The sequence below is a fragment of the Macaca mulatta genome, chromosome 11 (assembly GCF_049350105.2).
Source record: "Macaca mulatta isolate MMU2019108-1 chromosome 11, T2T-MMU8v2.0, whole genome shotgun sequence".
NCBI lineage: Eukaryota > Metazoa > Chordata > Mammalia > Primates > Cercopithecidae > Macaca > Macaca mulatta.
Genome location: NC_133416.1, coordinates 73,442,005 through 73,464,015, shown reverse-complemented (window position 1 = coordinate 73,464,015; position 22,011 = coordinate 73,442,005). Strand labels below are relative to the sequence as shown.

The 22,011-nt window shown below is 37.8% G+C and overlaps 1 protein-coding gene across 2 annotated transcripts in view; it reads right to left on the bottom strand.

Annotated features, from left to right (window-relative positions):
* HELB (DNA helicase B) overlaps positions 1-21,557 on the bottom strand; it is a 36,404-nt gene extending 14,847 nt beyond the window's left edge. Inside the window, exons 1-10 of one of the 2 annotated variants that reach the window (XM_015152214.3) lie at positions 21,203-21,557; positions 18,947-19,366; positions 17,576-17,745; positions 13,495-14,397; positions 9,955-10,132; positions 8,753-8,894; positions 5,503-5,657; positions 2,265-2,346; positions 1,503-1,562; positions 72-300 (exon numbers count right to left, since the gene is read on the bottom strand). In XM_015152214.3, the coding sequence (XP_015007700.3) occupies positions 72-300; positions 1,503-1,562; positions 2,265-2,346; positions 5,503-5,657; positions 8,753-8,894; positions 9,955-10,132; positions 13,495-14,397; positions 17,576-17,745; positions 18,947-19,366; positions 21,203-21,389 (2,526 nt within the window). In that variant the 5' untranslated portion in view covers positions 21,390-21,557. The remainder of the gene's footprint in view (positions 1-71; positions 301-1,502; positions 1,563-2,264; positions 2,347-5,502; positions 5,658-8,752; positions 8,895-9,954; positions 10,133-13,494; positions 14,398-17,575; positions 17,746-18,946; positions 19,367-21,202) is intronic. The other variant, XM_077954690.1, reaches the window with a different exon arrangement.
* Positions 21,558-22,011: the final 454 nt, after the last annotated feature.

Genomic DNA, 22,011 nt, shown 5'->3' with positions numbered 1-22,011 from the left:
ATCCTAGGACAATAAAATAACCAAATATATCTCTAATTAGTTAAAAGACATTATCTTCTGTTTTCACTTACATTAGTTATGAAAAATATTTCTCCATTGCACAGTCGAACATTACTTTCAAAGTCATGCTTATTTTTAGCAAAATCATGAAGAGTACCAGAAAAGTCTTCACCACTGGTGTTTAGATCATTATTTTGCTGACTTCCAGAGATATTTTCAGGGAGTAAGTCTGAGAGGTATGCATTCCTAGTACAACAAATTTTATCACCAACTCCAAACACAAGTCTGTTCTGATGGTCTCTGGGATAGAAAATGATAATATATAATCAAAGTTTAGAAAGTCTCCATTTCATTTGTTCAAGCATTAACTCCTACTCAGACTCGATTCAATTATCAGAATAATTCCCATATTTTCTTTACAACACTTTCATTCTCCAATGGGCAACAAGAAATCAGGCTCCCATAGCTGTCGTCTGATTATTTATACATACTCTCTGCAGCGCCTCAAACTCAACGACTTCTCCCAGTCAAATTTTTTCAAATTAGAAATTTTGGCTTAAATGCTGATGCCTCTCCTCCCCCTTATATTCCAAAGGTTACCACAAATCTTGATTTTTTTCCTTTAAAATTAATCCTCTGCTCTCCAATCTCTCTTATCATTACGCTATTTGAGGTCTTTTTGAGGTCTTACAGCACTTATACATATTATTATAATAATTATGACACTATATCAGTACAACAGCAGCAAATTGAGGAAGTGGTGGTGATAGGCCAGCTATTGCACTAACTGCTTTAGGTACATTATTTCATTTCATTCTTACTACAACTCTGTAAGGGAAATTCTGTGTCCATACCCGCTTTTATAGACATGGGAGAGGGAAACGACCTGGCCCATCATCGCAGTTCCTGGGACCCTGGGTATATGGCCTCAAGTCCATGCTTTCTGGCCTCTTGTTGGGCTACCTGACAGATTTTTTGTGTATCTTCCCTCAGAAGACAGGCACTCCACCTGCATCTTATACATATCTAGAATGTCTATACTTAGTGCAAAGCAGGTATTTGTCAATTCAAGAGAAATGAATTAATTTTTCCTATGTATGACCACAGTGGCTTGTCTACACTCATGTTTCTCTGATAGACAGACATTCACTAAGTTGCTCTCTGCAGGCACCCTGTTGCTAAGGTTCTCAGAAACACTACACACATAATTTTTAAAATTCCCCTGAGCTCCCCATGCTTATCTTGGAGAAGCTTAAGGCTGCTAAGGTTGAAACCAAAAAAATTTCACTCCTAATTTTTCTTTTTATTCCACTCATTACTAAAATATCAATTCCCAAGGATGTATTCATATATTGTATTTCATTGAAGAGATCATTATATTTCACAAATGGGAAAAAAGCTATTTTTAAATATATGGAAATAGGTGACAAACATCAAAGTGAAGAAAAAAACAGCAAATCAAAGGACTCTCCTTAAAAGTTTTAGTTCTCAAAGACACTCACTTGTTGAGGTGGCCTGTGTAGTGTTTGCAGCAGCAGTCGTTAATTAGATCACAGTCTTGCCTGAAACACACAAAAATGCAGGGGTCACCTTAATGGTACCTGCTACAGGTTTACTTTTGTTATCAGCAATTATGACATACTAGATTCTACAAAAAGTTTCCAAGACTTTCTCCAGGAAATAGTATTTTTGTAGTTTTGTGTTTTGGTTTTGGTTTTGGTTTTGGTTTTGAGATACAGTCTTGCACTGTCACCCAGGCTGCAGTGCAGTGGCACCATCTCGGCTCACTGCAACCTCCAACTCACAGGTTCAAGTGATTCTCCTGCCTCACCCTCTCAAGTAGCTGGGATTACAGGTGTGCACCACGATGTCTAGCTAATTTTTGTATGTTTAGTAGGCAGAGGTTGCTCACCATGTTGGCCAGGCTGGTCTCAAACTCCTGACCTCAAGTGATCCGCCCACCTTGGCCTCTCAAAGTGCTGGGATTACAGGTGTGAGCCACCAAGGCCAGCCTGTAGTTTTTATCTAAATATAAGCTTTTGTTCCATTCAAAGTCCCTATGAACTTCTAAATATAATACTTGGTGGAAAGAGCTCTGTTTAGAAAGTGCCCTCTGCCATGTCTAACAAAGACATACCCCAAAATAAGAAAGAGAATTAACAGTGATGAAATATTGGAACCTCCCATCCAAATAGGATCTATATTAATAAGTTATAAGATTTAAAAGCTAGATTAAAAATATTAAAATATTTTAAATGCTTTACCTTCTAAATGCAATAAATTGTGATGTTTTTGCATTTTGTAAGTCATTTTCTTGCAGTAAAGTTTTAACTGTAGAATATAAACCTAATAATTCAAGAGAAAAAAGTTAACACAGAAAATCACCAAATTATAATACAATTTCTATGAAGAAACTAATTTGGAATTCCTGGTAAGGGGCCCTGGGAAAATATCTCACCAAATGGAATACAAGTTCATCATGGGAATGTCAACCTCATTCCCCACATCAGCCAGGGCAATAGGAAAGAGAATGAAAAGAAGGGTTCTGAGACAACCCACCCTCAACAGAGAGGTCAACCCCTGGCCAGGACAGTTCCCCATTTGTAATAGACTCACTGTGTATTTGCTGATGGTTTATGAACACTGAATTTAAAAAATAAACAGGAGTACAAAGTGTGTAACAGCATGACTAATGTAAAACATCCTGTTTTAAGTCCTTGTGATCATATTAGTAATGAGTTACAACTTGACAATATACAGGCCTTATATGTTATATCATTTAATAGGCAGGACACCCACATGTGGTAGGTGCTATTATATTCAGAGCTGATATTCAACTGGCATGTACTTGTCTAAAACACAGCAATACTTTCGTATTAGCTGGAAAACAGCCACTCCCCTAAAACACAATGCTCTACTCCCCACCCCAACCATCTCTTTCCTTCTCCCCAGACCTCCCCATGATCTAGCAACTAAAAGGTTAACCCTGGCATAGTGGGCGCATCCATTCCAATGATGCTCATGCCCTACAGCCGTTGGGGAGTCTCACTTCTGATGACATCCATATTGTGAATGTGAAAACTCAGGCTCGTGGAAATACAAGCATTTTCCCATGTGTGTTTCCCGAGTAGCAGAAGAATCACAAGGGAATAAAAAAGCCCAGGCCTTGTGATGCCCTGCTCTGGGAAGACAAATTTAGCTGCCTGCTGAGCCCTTCATTGTTCAGATGAAGGAAGGATTACCGCTAGAAAACGGCCAAGACTCAGCTCACCCTCAGCCAACTCCTGGCTTCTGGAGCAGGAATTTCAAAAGGTCACCCAGCATACTGTTATTTTTTACATGTACAGGATGGTGCTGTTCCATACCTTGCTTTTTTCACTTTCTCCAAATCTTACAGATCGATATGTACAATGTATTTTATTAATTCTGAGATATACATTTTTCTCACATTTTAGCATCTCTGAAATTCTAGCCCAAATATGAATCCTGTCTTAGGTCTTAGTACTTTGTAATCATGGGCATAATTTACTTAATAACTTAATTATTAGTGAAAAAGTACTATATGCTTCTCTGAGGAATATTTACTCAATTTCCTTGAAGAAGAGACTAATTTTCCAGCAGAAGTTTTTAATTTAGAAAAGCAGCATCAGTTAAGCTCTGCTACCAGTCTAAAATGGACTTTTTAAAAAAGTATATTCTCATTAATGCAAAGAATGGGTAGCAGAAATAAAACCAACAATATTTTAGGTAGAATTAAGTGAAGTGGCAAAGAAAGAGATCTGTTTAACTAAGTCTCATTTTCCTCATCTGTAAATAGGACCTACTATTAAGTAAGCTGTGAGAATAAACATTAGCTATTAATTATTTAACATACATTTATAAGTCACAAAACAATATGCAGCTTACAAACCAATTTATGTAAAACTGAAATAAATATGTTTGTATATGGATATAATAAGGTTAAAAGGATAAACACCAAGCTTTTACTGTGTGTGTGATCTTAATGGGATTGTCCTGGGGGAAGAAGAGAAAGGAAAATTACCAGGGAACATTAATTCTTACTTCAAACATTCCTGTATCATTGACTTTTTTTTTAAGGAGTATTGTTTCTCAAACCATTGGCCCCCACAATTTAAAGCAATCTTGCAACAAATTTCATCAGTCACTAGTAAGTATTCAGTTAGGTCTACTTGATTCTTTGTACTCTGATGTTTGAAAATATATTTATACTTGTTTACTTTTTAATTATCTGTTTCCCACACTAGAATGAAAGCACAATAACCTCAGGGACAATTTTTAAAATCTTTTCCTCTGCTTTATCTATTCTATCTAGTATATAACAGGAGCTCAATAAGTATTTGCTGAATGAAAAATAGAAAGAAAAAAATAGTTTCTACAATAAATTTTTAAAAAGCACATTATAGAACACTATGTATGATCCCATTTATTTAAATACATTGTTGTAACATGTGAATGATCATTCACCCAAGGGAAATGAGACTGGGGACACGCACACACTAAGGGGAAAAGGCTAACAGATAAAGTTGTATGTCATCACTTTCACATACACAGTGAAAGTGGTTAAGTGGGAAGGATATACCTTTGAGAACAGTGGCAACTACAAAAAGTCCTCAATAATAATCATTTAAACCTTTACTAAGTCAATTTTGAGAAAACCATTACACCATTTTTAAAAGGTTTGCTAGGTGAGTTTATAATGAAAATAAAGATCAATAGATAGGTTCAATCTATTTAAATAAATTCACTTGCAATAGCTAATTTAATAACATCTGTTAGTCACATCAAACTGATATTTATAGAGTGTCTCATAACTGATGAATGCCCTCAACCCTCATAATAGCTCCACAGGGAGTTCCACTATGGTTCCCATTTTACAAATGGTTAAGTAACATGACACATGTCATATACATAAAGGAGAAGACTTCCTGTCCCACATTCGTTCTCAACCCTGTCCTGCTGTCGTCCTAACATCCATAATTAGAAGCCATGCTTCTACTCATTTTATAAAACAGAACTATTAGGAATTAAACTTGACAACAGTTTGAGTCACAATTTTTGTTTCAGAAACAAAATAAAAGTGCTTGCTTTTATTAGCATTGAGTATTTGTATTCAAAATGAATGTATTTCCTTTTCAAATTGCAAGGAAGGAAAAACTTCATTAATTAAGACTTACTTTCTCCTAAATGAACCTGAATTATTAGGGCTTTGCTTTATTTTAAACGAAATCACCTACATCCATTTATTCACTCAACAAAATTTACAGAGCATTTATGTGTCAAGAGCTTACTTCTTTATAAAACTCTAAAGTATTCTGCTTTTGATGATTACTAAGTTAGTTCATTTATTTTCAATGTCTCATTTTTTTGCTAGCAATATTTCTCTTTACCATCAAAGAAAATTATAACTAGTCATTTAATAACTATGTTTCAAAACTTAAATACTTATACTTAACCCTACATCTCATAGAAGTTTATACTTACAAGAGTGATGATTAGTTTTAGATGACTGAGAACTGGCATCCTCCTCTGGGAGTCTGACAAAAATAAATGTCTTATCTTGAATTGAGATGGGTAATGTTGGATTATCAGAGATATTTAGTTCTGCATCAAATTTTGGAAACTGGCGTCTTGAGATTCTTGAATAAAGATAACACACACGCACAAATAACATTATCATCCAAAAATGTCTTCATATATGATCAGAGCTAATGTCCTATAATAATTAGTATCTATTAATAGATAACAGAGAGAAAGGGTCATCCAGGTATGCATTGTAAACAGTACATGAGTTGTATAATAGAAGACAATAAAGTTATAGTACTACATGTTAGCAATCAGTCCTTAGCAAACTAATAGGATCAGGAAAAAAAAAATTATCAGAGGCTTTACTAGGCACCATTCTGAAAACCCGGTCTATTTATCTCCAGACCACAAAAGAACCATGCAAGGAAGGTATTATCCTTATTTCACAGGTAAACAATGTGAGGTTTAGTCAAGTATAGTGGGTTGCCCAAGGCCACAAAAATAGAAAACAGGAGAATTGGGAGGCAAATAGGTCCATTTTACTCCATATCCCTTTCTATTTAAATTAATTTGAACTGGTTCAGGCCTTTTCCACATGTTTACACTATATTCTCCTCTCTTCTCTGTATATTCCACATATAATCCCAGTTTCCCAACTGAACCAAGTATCCACATCTAGTTGCTTCTATTCCTTCCTCATCCTTCTTTCATTCTTATATTTTCCAAGACTAGCAAATCATATCAGAAACCAGAGTAAGGTATGGTTATTTCGAAGAAGACTGACTCCTTGACCAGACCTAACAGCAGCCTGGTCATCAGAGGTGGTGGTACTCTACTGTGCCTTCTTCACCCTTTCCCAAACAAAAGTGGAAAGGAACAGAGAGGGAATGAGGCTATTCTTGCTGGCGATAGCCCAGATTTAATTGGGACCTTAAGAATCATCACAGATTTCCTGTTTTACTTCTGACCCAAGGCATGTAGCACCTTCTATCTCCAGGAGCTTTCCCCTGGTATATAGCAGGGATCCTTCACAGTCAATAAATATTTGAGCATTATGATTAAGACAAAATGATGAAAGGAGCACAGCTAGAACCAAATGATATTGAAAGAGTTACTAAAAAGAACTCCTGAGTTTCAGATAAAATTGAGTTCTGAGACATCTAATATGCTTTAGATTCCTCCAAGTTTCTTGGACTTTAAAATGACTAATCATCTACCAAAAATGGGGTGGCCTTTAGGTAGAAGCAGAAAGATTACAGGAAAAGAATATTCTACATCCAACTCCATTAGTTTTCTTAATGTCTTAATATGAACCCACACTGTCTACCCTATTCCTGTCAATTCCTCCTCTACTCCCACAGTTTTATCCACCAAGGTAGACAGAGGCTTAGAGAAAGTAGGTTTTGAATATTTTAGTTCTAGGTTGTCTGGCCCAGGAGCCACATGAGGCCAAGTATGGCTTTAAATGCAGCCCAACACAAATTCATAAACTTTCTTAAAACATTATGAGATTTTTTTTACGGTTTTTTGAGACGGAGTCACGCTCTATCACCCAGGCTGGAGTGCAATGGCGCGATCTCGGCTCACTGCAACTTCTGCCTCCAGGGTTCAAGTCATTCTCCTGCCTCAACCTCCTGAGTAGCTGGGATCACAGGCGCCCACCACCATGCCCAGCTCATTTTTGTTGTTGTTGTTGTTGTCGTTGAGACGGAGTCTCGCTCTGTTGCCCAGGCTGGAGTGCAGTGGCACGATCTCAGCTCACTGCAAGCTCTGCCTCCCAGGTTCACACCATTCTCCTGCCTCAACCTCCCAAGTAGCTGGGACTACAGGTGCCGGCCACCACACCCAGCTAATTTAACTTTTTGTATTTTTAATAGAGATGGAGTTTCACTGGGTTGGCCAGGCTGGTCTCAAACTCCTGACCTCAGGGGATCTGCCTGCCTCATCCTCCCAAAGTGCTGGGATTACAGGCATGAGCCACTGTGCCCGGCTTAGGATTTTTTTTTTTTTTTTTTTTTTTTTTTTTTTTTAGCTTATTAGCTATCATTAGTGTTAGTGTATTTTACGTGGAGCCTAAGACAATTCTTCTCCCAGTGTGGCCCAGGGAAGCCAAAAGACTGGACACCCTTCTTCTAGTTTCTGCTACATCCTACTTAGGAAATGTTCAAGCAACAAAACATTTTGTAAAAAAGAGTAAAAACCAGAGATACATTTTGGCACAATGACTAACATAGACTCAGTATTCAAAGGTCCCATTGTATCTAGAGATTTTAATACAGTCACACCGATTAATGATAGGGATATGTTTTGAGAAATGCATCATTTGGCAATGTTCATCGTTGTGTGAACAGCATAGAGTGTACTTACACAAACCTAGATGGTATAGCCTAGGCTACACATCTAGGCTATATGGTACAGCCTATTGCTCCTAGGGTACAAACCTGCACAGCATGTTACTATACTGAATGTTGTACCCAATTGTAACACAGTGGTAAGTATTTGTGTATGTAAACATATTTAAACACAGAAAAGGTACAGTAAGAGTATAGTTTCATAATCTTATGGCACCACTGTCATAGATGCAATCTGTTGTTGATCGAACACTATGTGGCGCATGACTGTATTAAAATAAATGTCATGAAATAATAATGACTGTGATTTTCATATGTATGGATTATGGAGAAACCAAATGTCTGAGCTGACAGAGGATAACTCCAAAGGCTTATGCAAAGATGAAAGGAAGAGAAGGGTTCTTTTCTATTTAAGGGAAGTAAGATGCCATGGGTGCCTCTAGGATTCATCTAGGAGTGAAATACCACATTCAATTCTTTTGCTTTCAGCTTTCTCCCACAAAAATTAGGGGATATTTCTTCCCCAATTCTCCCTTGCATGTATTTCCAAATCTCCATTCCCCTTGGGCTTATTCTAGTCCTTAAGCTTAATACAATTTTAATTCATATACATACTTTTAAAATCAGGAAACCTCATCCATTTTTAAATTTCAATAATAACTTATGCTGGACCAGTAATGAAAAACATTAACTTTGCTTTTCTAACTGTAGGGCAAAAGGTTTAGAGTTGAAGGATGGAAGAGTTTTGCTAAAAGGTATAGTAAATGTATTGTACTAAATCATTCAAATTCAAATGCCATTTTTTTTTTATTTCTAATACAACAGACAGAAAATGCAAACTCTTAGTAATATTATACCTTGTAGCATTGTCCACAATTAGCTGAGATTCTGCTCTATGGTTTGTCTTTAGCTCAATAGCACAATTTCTTGATTTTAGAGTCTCAAAAAGATCTTTCAGCAAGTTACCAGGTTCAATACTGGGTAACTGTCTAATGTCACCTAAAAGAAAAAAAAAAAGATATAGTAGGAAGACTTACTCTGAGAAAAAATACCCCCAAGATTGTTTAAAATTATTTAAGAGTTTAAAGTTAAATATTTTACAAAAAACAACATTTAAACAGTATAAGATATAAAAATAGTAATAACACAATAAGGTGACAAAATCTAAATTGAACATCTTTCATACCTATAACCACAGGGAAACTGGGTAGAGGCATATGTTTTAGTCAACATATTAGGGGGAAAAAAAAAACGAGCCTTAGACATTGTAGTTAGTCCCTTTTTCAATCATGTTCAATGTCTTACTGAATGTGGAAGAATCTATAGCCTCAAATAGATAAAATAAGTGTACAAAATATACAACAAATACATGCATTTGATAACAGATACATTCCAGTAATCTTATAGTGATGTTCTGCTCTATCAAAAATATTTTTTGCTTGCAACAAATAAGCCGTAAATATAAGAAAAACATGTACTGGGGGAAGCAGAGAGAAGGCTCAAGCCATTAATAGAATCAACTGCTTAAAATACATCCTCAAGTACCTAAAAAAAAAAATAGTTTTTATATACAACTTGATTCTCCAATTGTGATTTTATTTTTTTCTCCATTAAATCATATGTTCTACAAAGCATGACAACCCAAGAGAATCTAACTGAATCTTATCAGAATTGGAAGAACTTAAGAGGCTGGTGAGGTCTAATTTATTAGCTTAGAATCATAAAATTACTTTTAAGTGGTCTATAATTCAAACTTTTTATTATTTCCAAATGATCCACATTCTGATTTACTCTGAATCTGTGGCACTTCTACTATATTAATAGCCATCATTTATGTGATTAGCAGTAACCCTTCACAACCCTATTTCATTCACATCCCAGCCTGCTAATATCCTGGCCAAAACAGAACAACCCAAGCTGATTAGGAAAGTGGTCAGATTTAACTCAGTGTAGCTTTAGTATCAGTTCTGGTGTAAACAACCAACTAAGTGGTGTACACAACCAACTAACCACAATACTTTGAAATAGACATCAGAATTCCAACAATATTTTAACTTACCAAGGATAATAAGCTTAGAAAGTTTGGAGTGCTCACACAATAAATTTAAGACCGATTTGAAGATTCCTACAGACACCAAACTCCCTTCATCCACAACCAGAACTCTAACCGAAGAAAATTTCCATGGTTTGTTTGTGGTCATCATTGTTTGATTCCATGAATAGAAGCTATAATTGACCTACAAGCAAAGTATGGCATTCCTAAAGTCAGGTTATAAAATCTACAAAACCAATAATTAATAGCAAGTTATTTTAAGGCAAAACAAATTGGCAGGGGTGGGTGGGAAGTAGAGAAACACAAAAGTTATAGGGTTGAATATGCAGAACAGACAGACCAAATAAACCTAAAAACGAAAAAAAAGTCAGATTGTTCCAAAATCTCAACACTTCTCTCATCGTTCTTAAACACAGAAAGCTCCCTATTCTTTTCCATTCCCAAATAAACCTTGTGGCCATCTGAGACACGCCACTGAAGCCCTCCCCTTCTCCCAACCATAGTACTCCATTCTGAAATAAAAGCAGCGCTTTCTTAATCTAATTATGGAAAATACTACTTTTTCTTTTAAGTATTCCAAATTTCCACACCTCAACTTTTTAAAAACTACCACCACACCATCCCCAACAACAAATAAAAAACAACATTCTTCACTACAAATGTAATACTATTTATTATTTTTTAAATATAGATGAGGAAAAAAATGGTTGTAAAATTACAACCAGAGAACATTCAATATTTTAGTGTATGTCATTCCAAAAATGTTTCTATGTCATCAGTATGAACATTTATAGGTTGAGTATCCCTAATCTACAAACTCAAAATTCAAAATCCTTAACTGTTTGAGCACTGACGTAACACTCAAAGAAAATGCTCACTGGAGCATTTCAAATTTTCAATCTGTATTAAGTACAGATTTTCTAAATGGTATCATATCACATCTTCATCTAATTTTTCCACTAAAACTAGATTCAACATGTCTATTAAGTAAAGCCTTCACATTTCCTATCCAAGTGCATCAATTCCCTTCACCAAAACCCCCTGTGCTTGCAGTAGCCATGTCTCACAACATTTGGAATTAGCCATTTCTTTTCTGTTATATAACATATTCAATTTATTATCTTAAAAATGCTGACACTTTTCACTGTATTTCCAGTGCTATCAGCTCAATACAGGCTCCATCTATCAGCACCTTGATGACTCCAATAGCTTTGCAGCCAGGTTCCCCCACACACAATCCCAGGATGGGATTGCCCCATAAAATACAAGGCATTCAGTTAAATTTGAACTTCAAATACACAATAAATGACTTTTTAGTATAAGCAAGTCAATGAATTATTTAATACATACTTATACTAAAAAATTATTCATATTTTTATCTGCTAAATCTGGCAACCCTAGTCCAAGGATGATAAATGGCACTCCAGTGCTCTTTCTGTGCTCTTACACTCTCTCCTGAGCCTAAACATAGCTTCAGAAATATTCTCTCAGCACCCCAAGCAGATACTAAGATACTACCAACTAATCAGAATTGACACATCGGATCAAACTTGGTAATAATCCCTTTCGGGTGTCCCCTTCTAATTCAATCCTTCAGACTAATCAGACATGAAGGCATAGTACCAAAAAAAAAAAAATCATAAACTGATCAGAAAACTCTCCTACCGATAAGCTACACTGAACATCTCTAGGTCTCCATTCATTCATGTGATAAATGGAGGTAATAGGCAAGATATGTAAGTGGCTCATGGCTCTACGACTCTGTAAGATCCTCCTCATTTCACTTTCTTGCTTAGGAACCTAAATGGCTCCCTAGGAGACCAAGTTGAAGTTTCATTGTTAGTGTGCAGCATCTGTAATAAATGAGGAAATAATGATGCCATGGAAAGAACAACAAGCTGGAAGGCCATTTCAAGTCCTAGTTCTACACCTAACTGAGATCCTGGGCAAGATGTTTAACATCCCCAAACTTCAACTGGCTCTTCTGTAAATGTGGAGATAACATCACTTTATCAAGCATGTAATGAGATAAGTCAAAATACTTTACAAACTTTAAAGCTCGAATTAACTGTCTAACCCAAGTTTAATTTCCACTATTCTGTCAGACATGGGCTTCATTCCAGTCAATGAAGTCACCCCAAAACCCTCTATGCACACTATGATCATATTCCTCGATGCCTTTGCAAAGGCCTTTCCTGTAAGTCCAATGTCCTTCCCCTCACCTGAGTCTCCATGGTCCTTGGAGTCCAATTCAATGATTACCTTCTTTAGAAATCTTCGAACTACCAAGTTTCTTTATAAAATGGCAGGTCAGGGCTAGGGCTAGAGGAACCTCTCCAACTCTTTACAAGCTTAAACTCCATGATGCTTAATTATAGCCAATACTATTTTTTTTCTCAAGAATGTTAATTTATTTGAAATTTTTATTGTGTGACTACTATTTGTCAGGCACTGTTCTAGGTGGAAGAAATAAAGATTCATACCAGATGAGCAAAGTCCTCACTTTCATCCTACAAAATATAAGCCTTTTACTTCCATTTCCAGTGCTACTCAAAATGTGGTCTATGGACTGTGACATGTTTGTAACCAGCCCCCATGAGAAACAGATATTGTACCAGGATCTAAACTAACTATATCATTACGCCTACACTCTAGTGGGACTGATTTTTTTGTTGTTGTTTTTAGACAGGGTCTTACCTTGTCACCCAGGCTGGACTGCAGTGGTGTAAACACGGCTCACTGTAGCCTTGACCTCACAGCCTCAAACAATCCTCTCACTTCAGCCTCCTGAGTAGCTGGAACTACAGGTGCATGCCACCATGCCCACCTAATTTTTTAATTTTTTGTAGAGATGGGGATCTCACTATGTTGCCCAAGCAAGTCTCAAACTCCTGAGCTCAAGTGATCCTCCCAGCTTGGCCTCCCAAAGTGCTGGGATTACAGGCAGGAACCGCAGCACTGGACCCGATAGGTTTTTTTGGTTTGTTTTTTTTTTCCATAAGACTTTCTCAAGGAAGGAAGCAGTGCACTGATTTACTTCTACCATTAGCTCCTTTCTCGTGTAAACTGGTAACAATTTACAGACTGGCTGTTTTGAAAAGCATTGATCTAAATGATTAGTTACCGCAAGACAGGGACCCAGGAGACATTCAATAAATACCCACCGATTGATTTAAGAAATAAGTTTGTCTTTAAGGTAAATTTTGTTTGTTTGTTTGTTTTTTGAGACGGAGTCTCGCTCTGTTGTCCAGGCTGGAGTGCAGTGGCGCAATCTCGGCTCACTGCAACCTCCACCTCCTGCGTTCAAACAATTCTCCTGACTCAGCCTCCCAAATTGCTGGGACTACAGGTGCGTGCCACCATGCCTGGCTAATTTTTTGTATTTTTAGTAGAGATGGGGTTCCACCGTGTTAGCCAGGATGGTCTCCATCTCCTGACCTTGTGATCTGCCCGCCTCAGCCTCCCAAAGTGCTGGGATTACAGGCGTGAGCCACTGTGCCCAGCCAACAAATGTTTTATCTACAGATGAAATGTCAAAGGTTTTACCTGACACAGTGTGTAGGCATGAAGACCAGTTTTCTGTCTTAGTAAGCCAGCTGCTTTCCCTGTAGGTGCTGTGAGCAAAACTTCTATAGCCTTGCCCGCTTCTAGTTGACTTTGCTCAGTAAAGGTATTCCATTCTTCTGAAGCATTCTGGTCTTGTTCAAAATCTTCACAGGCATTTTTTACTTCTCTTTCTTCCAACTGCTCTATATGCTTAAAAAGACGGCTAACGATTGTGGTCTTCCCACATCCACCTTTCCCACTTATGACTGTCACAGGATTGGAGCAAATCATCTCCAAAGCAGCCACCTGATCCCGATCCAGTGGAACTTCAACCTGGTCCTGATCCACCTGAACTTCACTTATTTCTGCATTAATTTCATTTTCACCATTAGTCCAAATATGGTCACCACTGTCCTGTGTGTCCACAACATCCACAGGATTTTCTAATCTTGCTTCATCAGGTTTGCTCTCATTCAATGCATCATCACTTGAATTCTCAGGTTTTGTGGTGTGAATAGAAGCAAGCACCTTTTTGACATCGACACATAAACGCCAAGGAGGCCTCTGCATCAGGTCACAAATTGAAAAGGCGATGGCTCTTTCAGCCTGGTAAAGGTCGTAAAGGAAGACACAGGCCTTCTCATACGTCACCACACCAATATCCTTCAAAAACTTCAGAGACTCCGAAGCAGCATGAAATGACATATGATCTGACAATGTCAAAGTTAAGTCATTCACTTCAACATATGTGTGTCCAAGTTCTCTACATATCTGCTTCAGTTTGGAATACATTATTAATGCATTCTTCTCCAAATCAGTCATCAGCTGGAGAAGAGACTCGCACTGATAAAATGCTATCCAACTTGCCTCACATCGCAACAGTTTCCACTTTCTGTAGGTTATCTTTAAGAAATAAAGTTCAGGTTGGTTTATAAACATCATAAGTGTTTATGAATACGTTCTTTATTAATAATTTTTTAAATCCCAGAAGACATGAACTTCAATGAAATTTGCAGAAAATACCATAGATCACTATTTTTTAACTGGCTACACTGTAATTAGAGATCTATAAAATTTTTAAATAAAAATTATATTTTATCACACTAACACACAGTTTTAAAAGTGAAATAATACTATAAGGCTTATCACAAAAAATATGAATCCTTTCCTTATCTCTTCACATGCCTTCTAAAGGCAACATCTCCAACACTTTAGTTATTTCTTCCAGAATTTACCTCCATATTTCTAAGTACTGTAGATATTTTTCCTTGATTTTTAAAAGATTTTTAGATATGTATTATTAACTCCTTAATATGGAAAGTCTATCTCTATGGAAGGTCATTCTATTTTATACCATTACCTCCACAGGTGTTTCTTTGGTTCCTATATTTGAAAAATGTCGTAGTATACATTTTGTTCAATTTTGGTTAAATAGGTATTTATTATGCTTATGCAAATAGGATTCACAGCTGAGTGACAGGATGTACTCTGCTACATTAAGTTTTGTGTTGAACTCAGGGTGTATCATGAAGTTAACATCTGCCTCATTTTCTTGGCTTGTTTAGTTTTCTACATGTCTATCAACAATTCTGCCTAAACTCTACAGAAGAGACAGAACTCCCTTCACTATAATCTACTGAGCATATCATCTATCGGCTCCATTTTTCCTTGATGGAGACATCACTCCTGAGCCCTCCATACCTTTTATGGGCTGAACTGTGTCCCCTGCAAAATTCATATGTTGATGTCCTGTCCTAACCCCCAATATCCTCAGAATGTGACTATATTTGGAGACAGGGTTTTAAAGAGGTAATTAAGGTTAAAGGGGACCATTCACCTCATTGATGAGGTCCTCTGAATGGGCCCTACTCTAATATGACTGGTATTCTTATAAGAAGAAGAGATTAGGACATAGACTAGCAACAAAGGAAGGCCATGTGAAGACATAATGAGAGATAATAACCATCTACAAGCCAAGGAGAGAAGCCTTGGAAGAAATCAACCCAGACTTGTAGCCTCCAGAACTGTAAGACAAAAAGTTTCTGTTGTTTAAGCCATCCAGTCAGCAGTACTTGTTCTGGCAGCCCCAGCAAACTAACACAATACTTGGATAGTGGTTTACATGCTGAATGGTGGGACCTCAGGCCTCCTTTTTTTCTCATGAGTCCCAGAATGCTGCAACTAGGCTTAAACTCTCCATGTACAATTCTTCTCTGAGAAGAGTGACTGGACAGGAGAAAACACTTCCAGATCCTGACATGGGGAGAGGGAAGGGACTGTTCCCTAATGAAAAACCTGAGTCACCACCAGATAATCTCTGCCTTATCCTCACCTGGTATGTCCAAGCCTGGATGCTCTCAGCTGAATGGCATCAGGCAAGAGAAATCTTTATCCTCTTGCTAGGGTGGGAAGCAGTAATCACTTAACGCCCACAATGGGGAGAGAATCTGGGACTTCAACAGCTCCTTAAACAGGTGTTCACTTAATCCAGAAGGCAGAAAATACAGTAGCTGATATGTAATGCTTTAATTTTTTTTTTTTTTTTTTTTTTTTTTTTTTTAAGAGGAGGTAGAAGGCCAGGTGCGGTAGCTCACGCCTGTAATCCAGCACTTTGGGAGGCCAAGGTGGGCAGATCACTTGAGGACAGGAGTTCAAGACCAGCCTGGCCAACATGGTGAAACCCTGTGCCTACTAAAAATACAAAAATTATTTGTGTTTTTACAAATACAGGGTGTGGTGGCACACGCCTGTAATCCCAGCTATTCAGGAGCTGAGGCAGGAGAATCACTTGAACCAGGCGGAGACTCAAGTGAGCAGAGATCACACCATGGCACTCCAGCCTGGGTGGGAAAAAAAAAAAAAACAAAAAGAAGAGGTAGAGAGAAAGGGATAGTGGCAGGGAGGGAAGAAGGCTGGCCCTAGGATCTTGATAGATATAGCCTCAAACTCATTTGACCACAAAGAAAAACGTAAAGTCTGTGCTTCACCAGGAAGGCAGTGAGCCTAGCAAGAGTGAGAGTAAGGGCCTGATGGCATCTCCATTCTACACTGGTAAGGTCTCAATAAATGTTTATTATATTAGCCTAACACAAAGTGTATTGTTAATAAAATGTTATATAATTTATTATTGAAATGCGAACAGGCTCCAAAGACCTCTAAAGAGCTAAAAAATGATTTTCCCTTCTTAATATCTCTATAAAGAACATTGGATTTTATAGGGTTTTTTTAAACAAAAAGGTAAACTATTATTATCTGCCTTTTTCATATCATTGCTCTTCCATTCTTCTCCACTGAATAAATACATATAATAATCTCATGTTCCAGAATCTCATCTTTAAAAGCATACTGAATTTATAGAAATTTTATGTAAGGGAAAAATTCCTTATTCCAGTATTTCTCAAACTCAGCATCTGCAAACATTCTTGAGGTTCCAAGAATTTTCTCAGAGTTTCTCAATTGTATTTTTCTTTGGAAAACCACCTTATAACCAAGAACTACCAAGATTAAGTATCACATTTGGTTTCCAAGACCACTGGAGCCTCAGTGTGTCCCTTTACTACTCATAGTCTCTAATAATAAGAACAGAAGTGGATTCATTTATAAATGATGTTATTGTACAAAATAAAAATCAAATGGCATCATGATATATCACATGAATAATGAAAATTGTCAACAGTTCAAACTGGAAGTGGGACATTGAGTTGCACGGCAGAATGGACTTGCCAAATTTGTAAGAGCTTTTGACCTCAATGAGATCTATACTCAAGTTGCAAATGACAATTTAATTACAGGACATTGGTCACATTCAATTATACAACTAAATTAATACCGATAATTTGAATGTCATCAATTTTTTTTCAATTACAAATGTATGCAACTCTATAAGTTGCATAACTACTTATAAAATGTTCTTATGCTATAGCCATAAGAAGTTTATGTACAGTTGCAACATTTGAATAAAAATAAATCAGTACTGGGGTCCACACAAATTTTTTTCCTTTGAAAGAGAAAGGAAAAACTGCCAACTTTGAAACCAGGCCTTACACAAGATTACTATATGCTGAGCAAACATTTTACTTACTTTACTAAATCCAAGTTTCCACGGATGTGTACCTAAAATCTCTTCTATCTCTTTCAACATCTCTTTAGAACCTGACTCTATGAGCCATTTAAAGTGTCGAGGCAGAAGAACTGGAAGGAATTCCATTATTTTCGGAAACTGCAAAGCTGTCATTACATTTCTATATGGAACTACAAAATATCAGAAAAGAACAAAGTAAAACATAAATGAATCCAAAGAATGACTGATTTGAAGTACTTTCTCATTTTGCACAACCAATTCAAGAAATCCAAGTCAAAGACAGATTAGTACATTTGCCTTAACCAGTAAGACAATTTGGATCATATTATGACAATTGCTTTTGTACTGAGATGGTTTTCATTGTGTTTAACACCAAAATTTATGTTCTTTAAATGCTTAAATAATGATTTCTTAGCCTTTTGTTTCCTACTGTCTGCACTACAACAGAACAAAAATTCTGACTCAATTATATAAATTTAAAGCTAAGGATATAAAATAAGTAATTTACGTAGTAACCTTTATAATCATTTTCTATAATCATAATCTTTTGTCACTGAAGTCATTCATTGATGTACCATCAAATTTATTTGATACAATTAGGAAATGAAATATTCCATATATATGAATGCCCATATAACAAATCATATTAAAAATTATTTGAAACCATTTTGGACTGAAGTATTTCCTAAATATATTATTCATATCCTTGTTGTTCTTCTCTATCTCTTTAAACAGAATAATTTACAACTGATTTTTTTTTTTTTTTAACTAAGACAGTGTCTCACTGTCACCTAGGCTGGAATATAGTGGTACAATCATGGCTCACTGCAGCCTCCATTTTCTGGGCTCAAGTGATCCTCCTGCCTCAGCCTCCCAAGTAGCTGGGACTACAAGTATGTGTCACCACACCTGGCTAATTTTTAAAAATTTTTTTGTAGAGACAAGGTCTTACTATATTGCTCAGGCTAGTCTCGATCTCCTGCGCTCAAGTGATCCTCCTGCCTCAGTCTCCCAAAGTGCTGGGATTACAGGCATGAGCAGCCACCACATCTGGCCAGCAACTGATTTTGTTTTTTTTTTTATTAATGATTCAAGGTAATCTCTATGAGTACAAAAGTTAGAGAAAGCGATAAAATCACAATTTTAGAGGTGGCAAGGAACTGGAAGGATTTTAAAGATCGGCTCATATAATCCCATCATGTTACAGATGAGAAACCTGAAATATCAATGGCATACTCCAAAAGCAACATAAACACATTTTTCAACAAATAGATTTTTAAAAGGAATACTATGCTAGTGGTAATATTTTAAACACTGTAGTCATTAAGTATGTCAATTTCACTGAAACTTGATGATAACAATCACACTTACTTTTGTTTTCCAGAGGAAGGCTCATCTCATTGTCTGGGAACAACTCTTCCTGACCATTCTGTGCAGGCTGCTTTTGATCTTTCCTTCCAGTTTCCTTGTGGAAAGTTCTTAGTGTTTCCCTAAGATTTTCAAAGTTTAGGTTTTTGTAGTTTGATACCTCATTTACCCATGCTAAAAATTTATTAATAACATCACTGGAGACCTCACACTCTTTAAGAAAGAGAGCACAGATATGTTTTTGATTTGGTGGTGACATATCAGACTGCAAAAAGTAAGACGGAAATCCTTGAACTTGATATTGATAGCTCCTTGATCCCACCACAGGCTTTACTTGTACCTTCACTCTCCACCAAGCACCTGTTATCGGAAAACGTCCCAACACTTTACATGTCTCTTGTGTGTTTTCATCAGGAATTAAAACTAAAAAAAAAACAAACAAAAACCCACAAAAGTTAACTCTGGAGATTATTTAGAAACCATTTCCTCAAAGTTTTACCAAACTTACCACTATCTTTTATCTCCCTACAGCACTCTCTAAAGATGTCTGTTAGGGTGCCTGTAACACTGCATTCTGCCTACCTCTTTTTCTGTCTCCCTCTACTACACTGTAAATACTAAAACAGGACACTGTTTCGTTTGTCTTTGTATTCCAAAAGGCAAGCACAGTACACAGCACGTGTCTGCTGTTCCTCTTCTAAAACCAGTCCCCTCTCTGCTACTCTGACTTCAGCCAATACTGGCCTTCATGCAGTTTCTTGAAAATGCCATGGCCCTTCACTCAAGTTATTCCATCTGCCTTAACTGATCTCCCCCTTACTGTTGACTACATTTACTACAGACCTCAGCTTAATTGTCACTGACTCAGAAAAGTCTTCCCTGAATCTCATGTATAAAACCTGTCAAAGCACTATTTAGCATTCCTTCTAAGCATTTAGTAACATTATAGTTACTTCTGTGATTGAAGAATGTTTGTTTAATACACTAGAAGGTAAGCTTCATTAAGACTGCAACCTTGTTATTATATTTTTCTAGGTTTTCCCAGCACCAAACATGCTAGCCAGTCGATGATACTTTAGAATGAATGACTAAGCCCTCCACAAATACTTGAAACTTTTCTGCCTAAATCTGTACTGTCCACCTACATGTGGCTATTTAAATTAAAATGTAATAAAACTAAAAATTTGTCTCCTCAGTTACACTAGCTGTATTTCAAGTTCTCAACAGTTACATATGGCTAGTGGCTATTATACCAAACAGTGCAGATATAAAACATTGCCATCATCATGGAAAGTTCTACTGAACAGCACTGATCTGCACATTAAGATATTTTAAGTCTCAGTCACAAAGTACACATAACGGGTATAACTTACAGCACAGAAAACTATCTTATAGCACAGGAAACTACTTACACAAGGTTTACCCGAACCACAAGGTTACTAACACTAGTTAATAATCATCTGTGCACTGAGGTGTTCCTTGTGTTTTGTTTTGTTTTTCTTTTCTTTCTTTATTATTACTATTATTATTTTTTTGAGATGGAGTTTCGTTCTTGTTGCACAGGCTGAAGTGCAAAGGCGCAATCTCAGCTCACTGCAACCTCCACCTCCTGGGTTCAGGCAATTTTCCTGCCTCAGCCTCCCAAGTAGCTGGGATTACAGGTGTGCGACATCACGCCCGGCTAATTTTGTAGTTTTGTTGTTGTTGTTGTTTTTCTTTTTTACTAGAGACAGGTTTCATCATTTTGGTCAGGCTGGTCTCGAACTCCTGACCTCAAGTGATCCATCTGCCTCGGCCTTCCAAAGTGCGTGAGCCACTGCACCCCGCCTGTTTTCTTTTTCCAAGAAGCTGCGGAAGAACCACGTATTTGACTCCAGGCAATATAGGATTAATAGTTACAAGTTCTCATGCTATAGAACTTGAGGATAAGCGGTCAGAAAGAAAAATAAAAGTTCAGATTCTGGGTGGAAATAGAGACTCAACATACACTGTTTCCTCGAGGTAGTGTAAAACTACCTCAAAGGACGAATAAGAGAATGAGAATAATTAATACAGCAAGCTTAACACATAGCATGTGCTCAGTTAAAGTCACTGCTACTATTATAGTTAAAACTTTACCCTAAGTAGGATGAAGCAGCTAGACCATTGAGAAGCTAAATCTGTTAGCAGCGACTGGGTGCCTTGCTCAGGGCAAAGCCAGAATGGGACGCGCTACGTTGGACCCTCCAACCCCATCCCCGGGGCAGGGGGCTTCCTCACCGCGGATGCACCCGGGGAGGCTGCCAGCCTTTACGCCCCCACTGCAGAGCTCTTCGGCGTCGACGAACACGGAGTCTTCATCCTCCTGCACGTCGTCGTTTAGGTAGTCTTCGTCCTCCTCCACCAGATCCTTGGGTGGAAGCAGAGGTCCCTGAAGTTGGCGTAGGTACCGACTCGACCTGGCCATGCTTCTCCTGAACTCAACCCAAACAACTCGGAAAAACCTTGGCTAACTGCACGGTCATGATCAGCCAATCAGTTCCACTACTGTAAGGCCATCAACTTCCGGGAACGGCCTGGCGACCGCCCCTTACGCAAAAACCGGGCGGTAGCGAAGCTCCGCCCCAAGTTTCCAGGAATTGCCGTGAGGAGGGCGTGTGAAAGGGGCGGGGCCAGGTGGATTAGGGGCGGGGAAGGGAGAGCGCGGGGCGGGTAGATGGACCGGGCTTCTGCTCGTTTCGGAGCACTGTGCAGGGAGGTGAAGATCAGGAAGATGCCGGGACGAGATCAGCACTGGGGAGTGACAGGCGTCGCACCTGCAGAACCGCCAGTGCACGGCATCTCCTGCGGAGAAAGAACGCGGAGAAAGTCCGCTTCTGAGCCTGAAGAACCCAGAAAAGCAAACCCCACCCCAACCTCCCCAAAACGAAAGTATAGCAGATGCCCTTCTGGAATCGGATCTAGGGCAAGAACCCAGAATTGTCTTTTTAATGTACATTCCGGGCTGTCCATTTTGATGTTCAGCTAGATTTGGACACCACTGGATTAGATGACATTCAAAGTTCTTTTCATCCTTTCCTCTGTGAGTA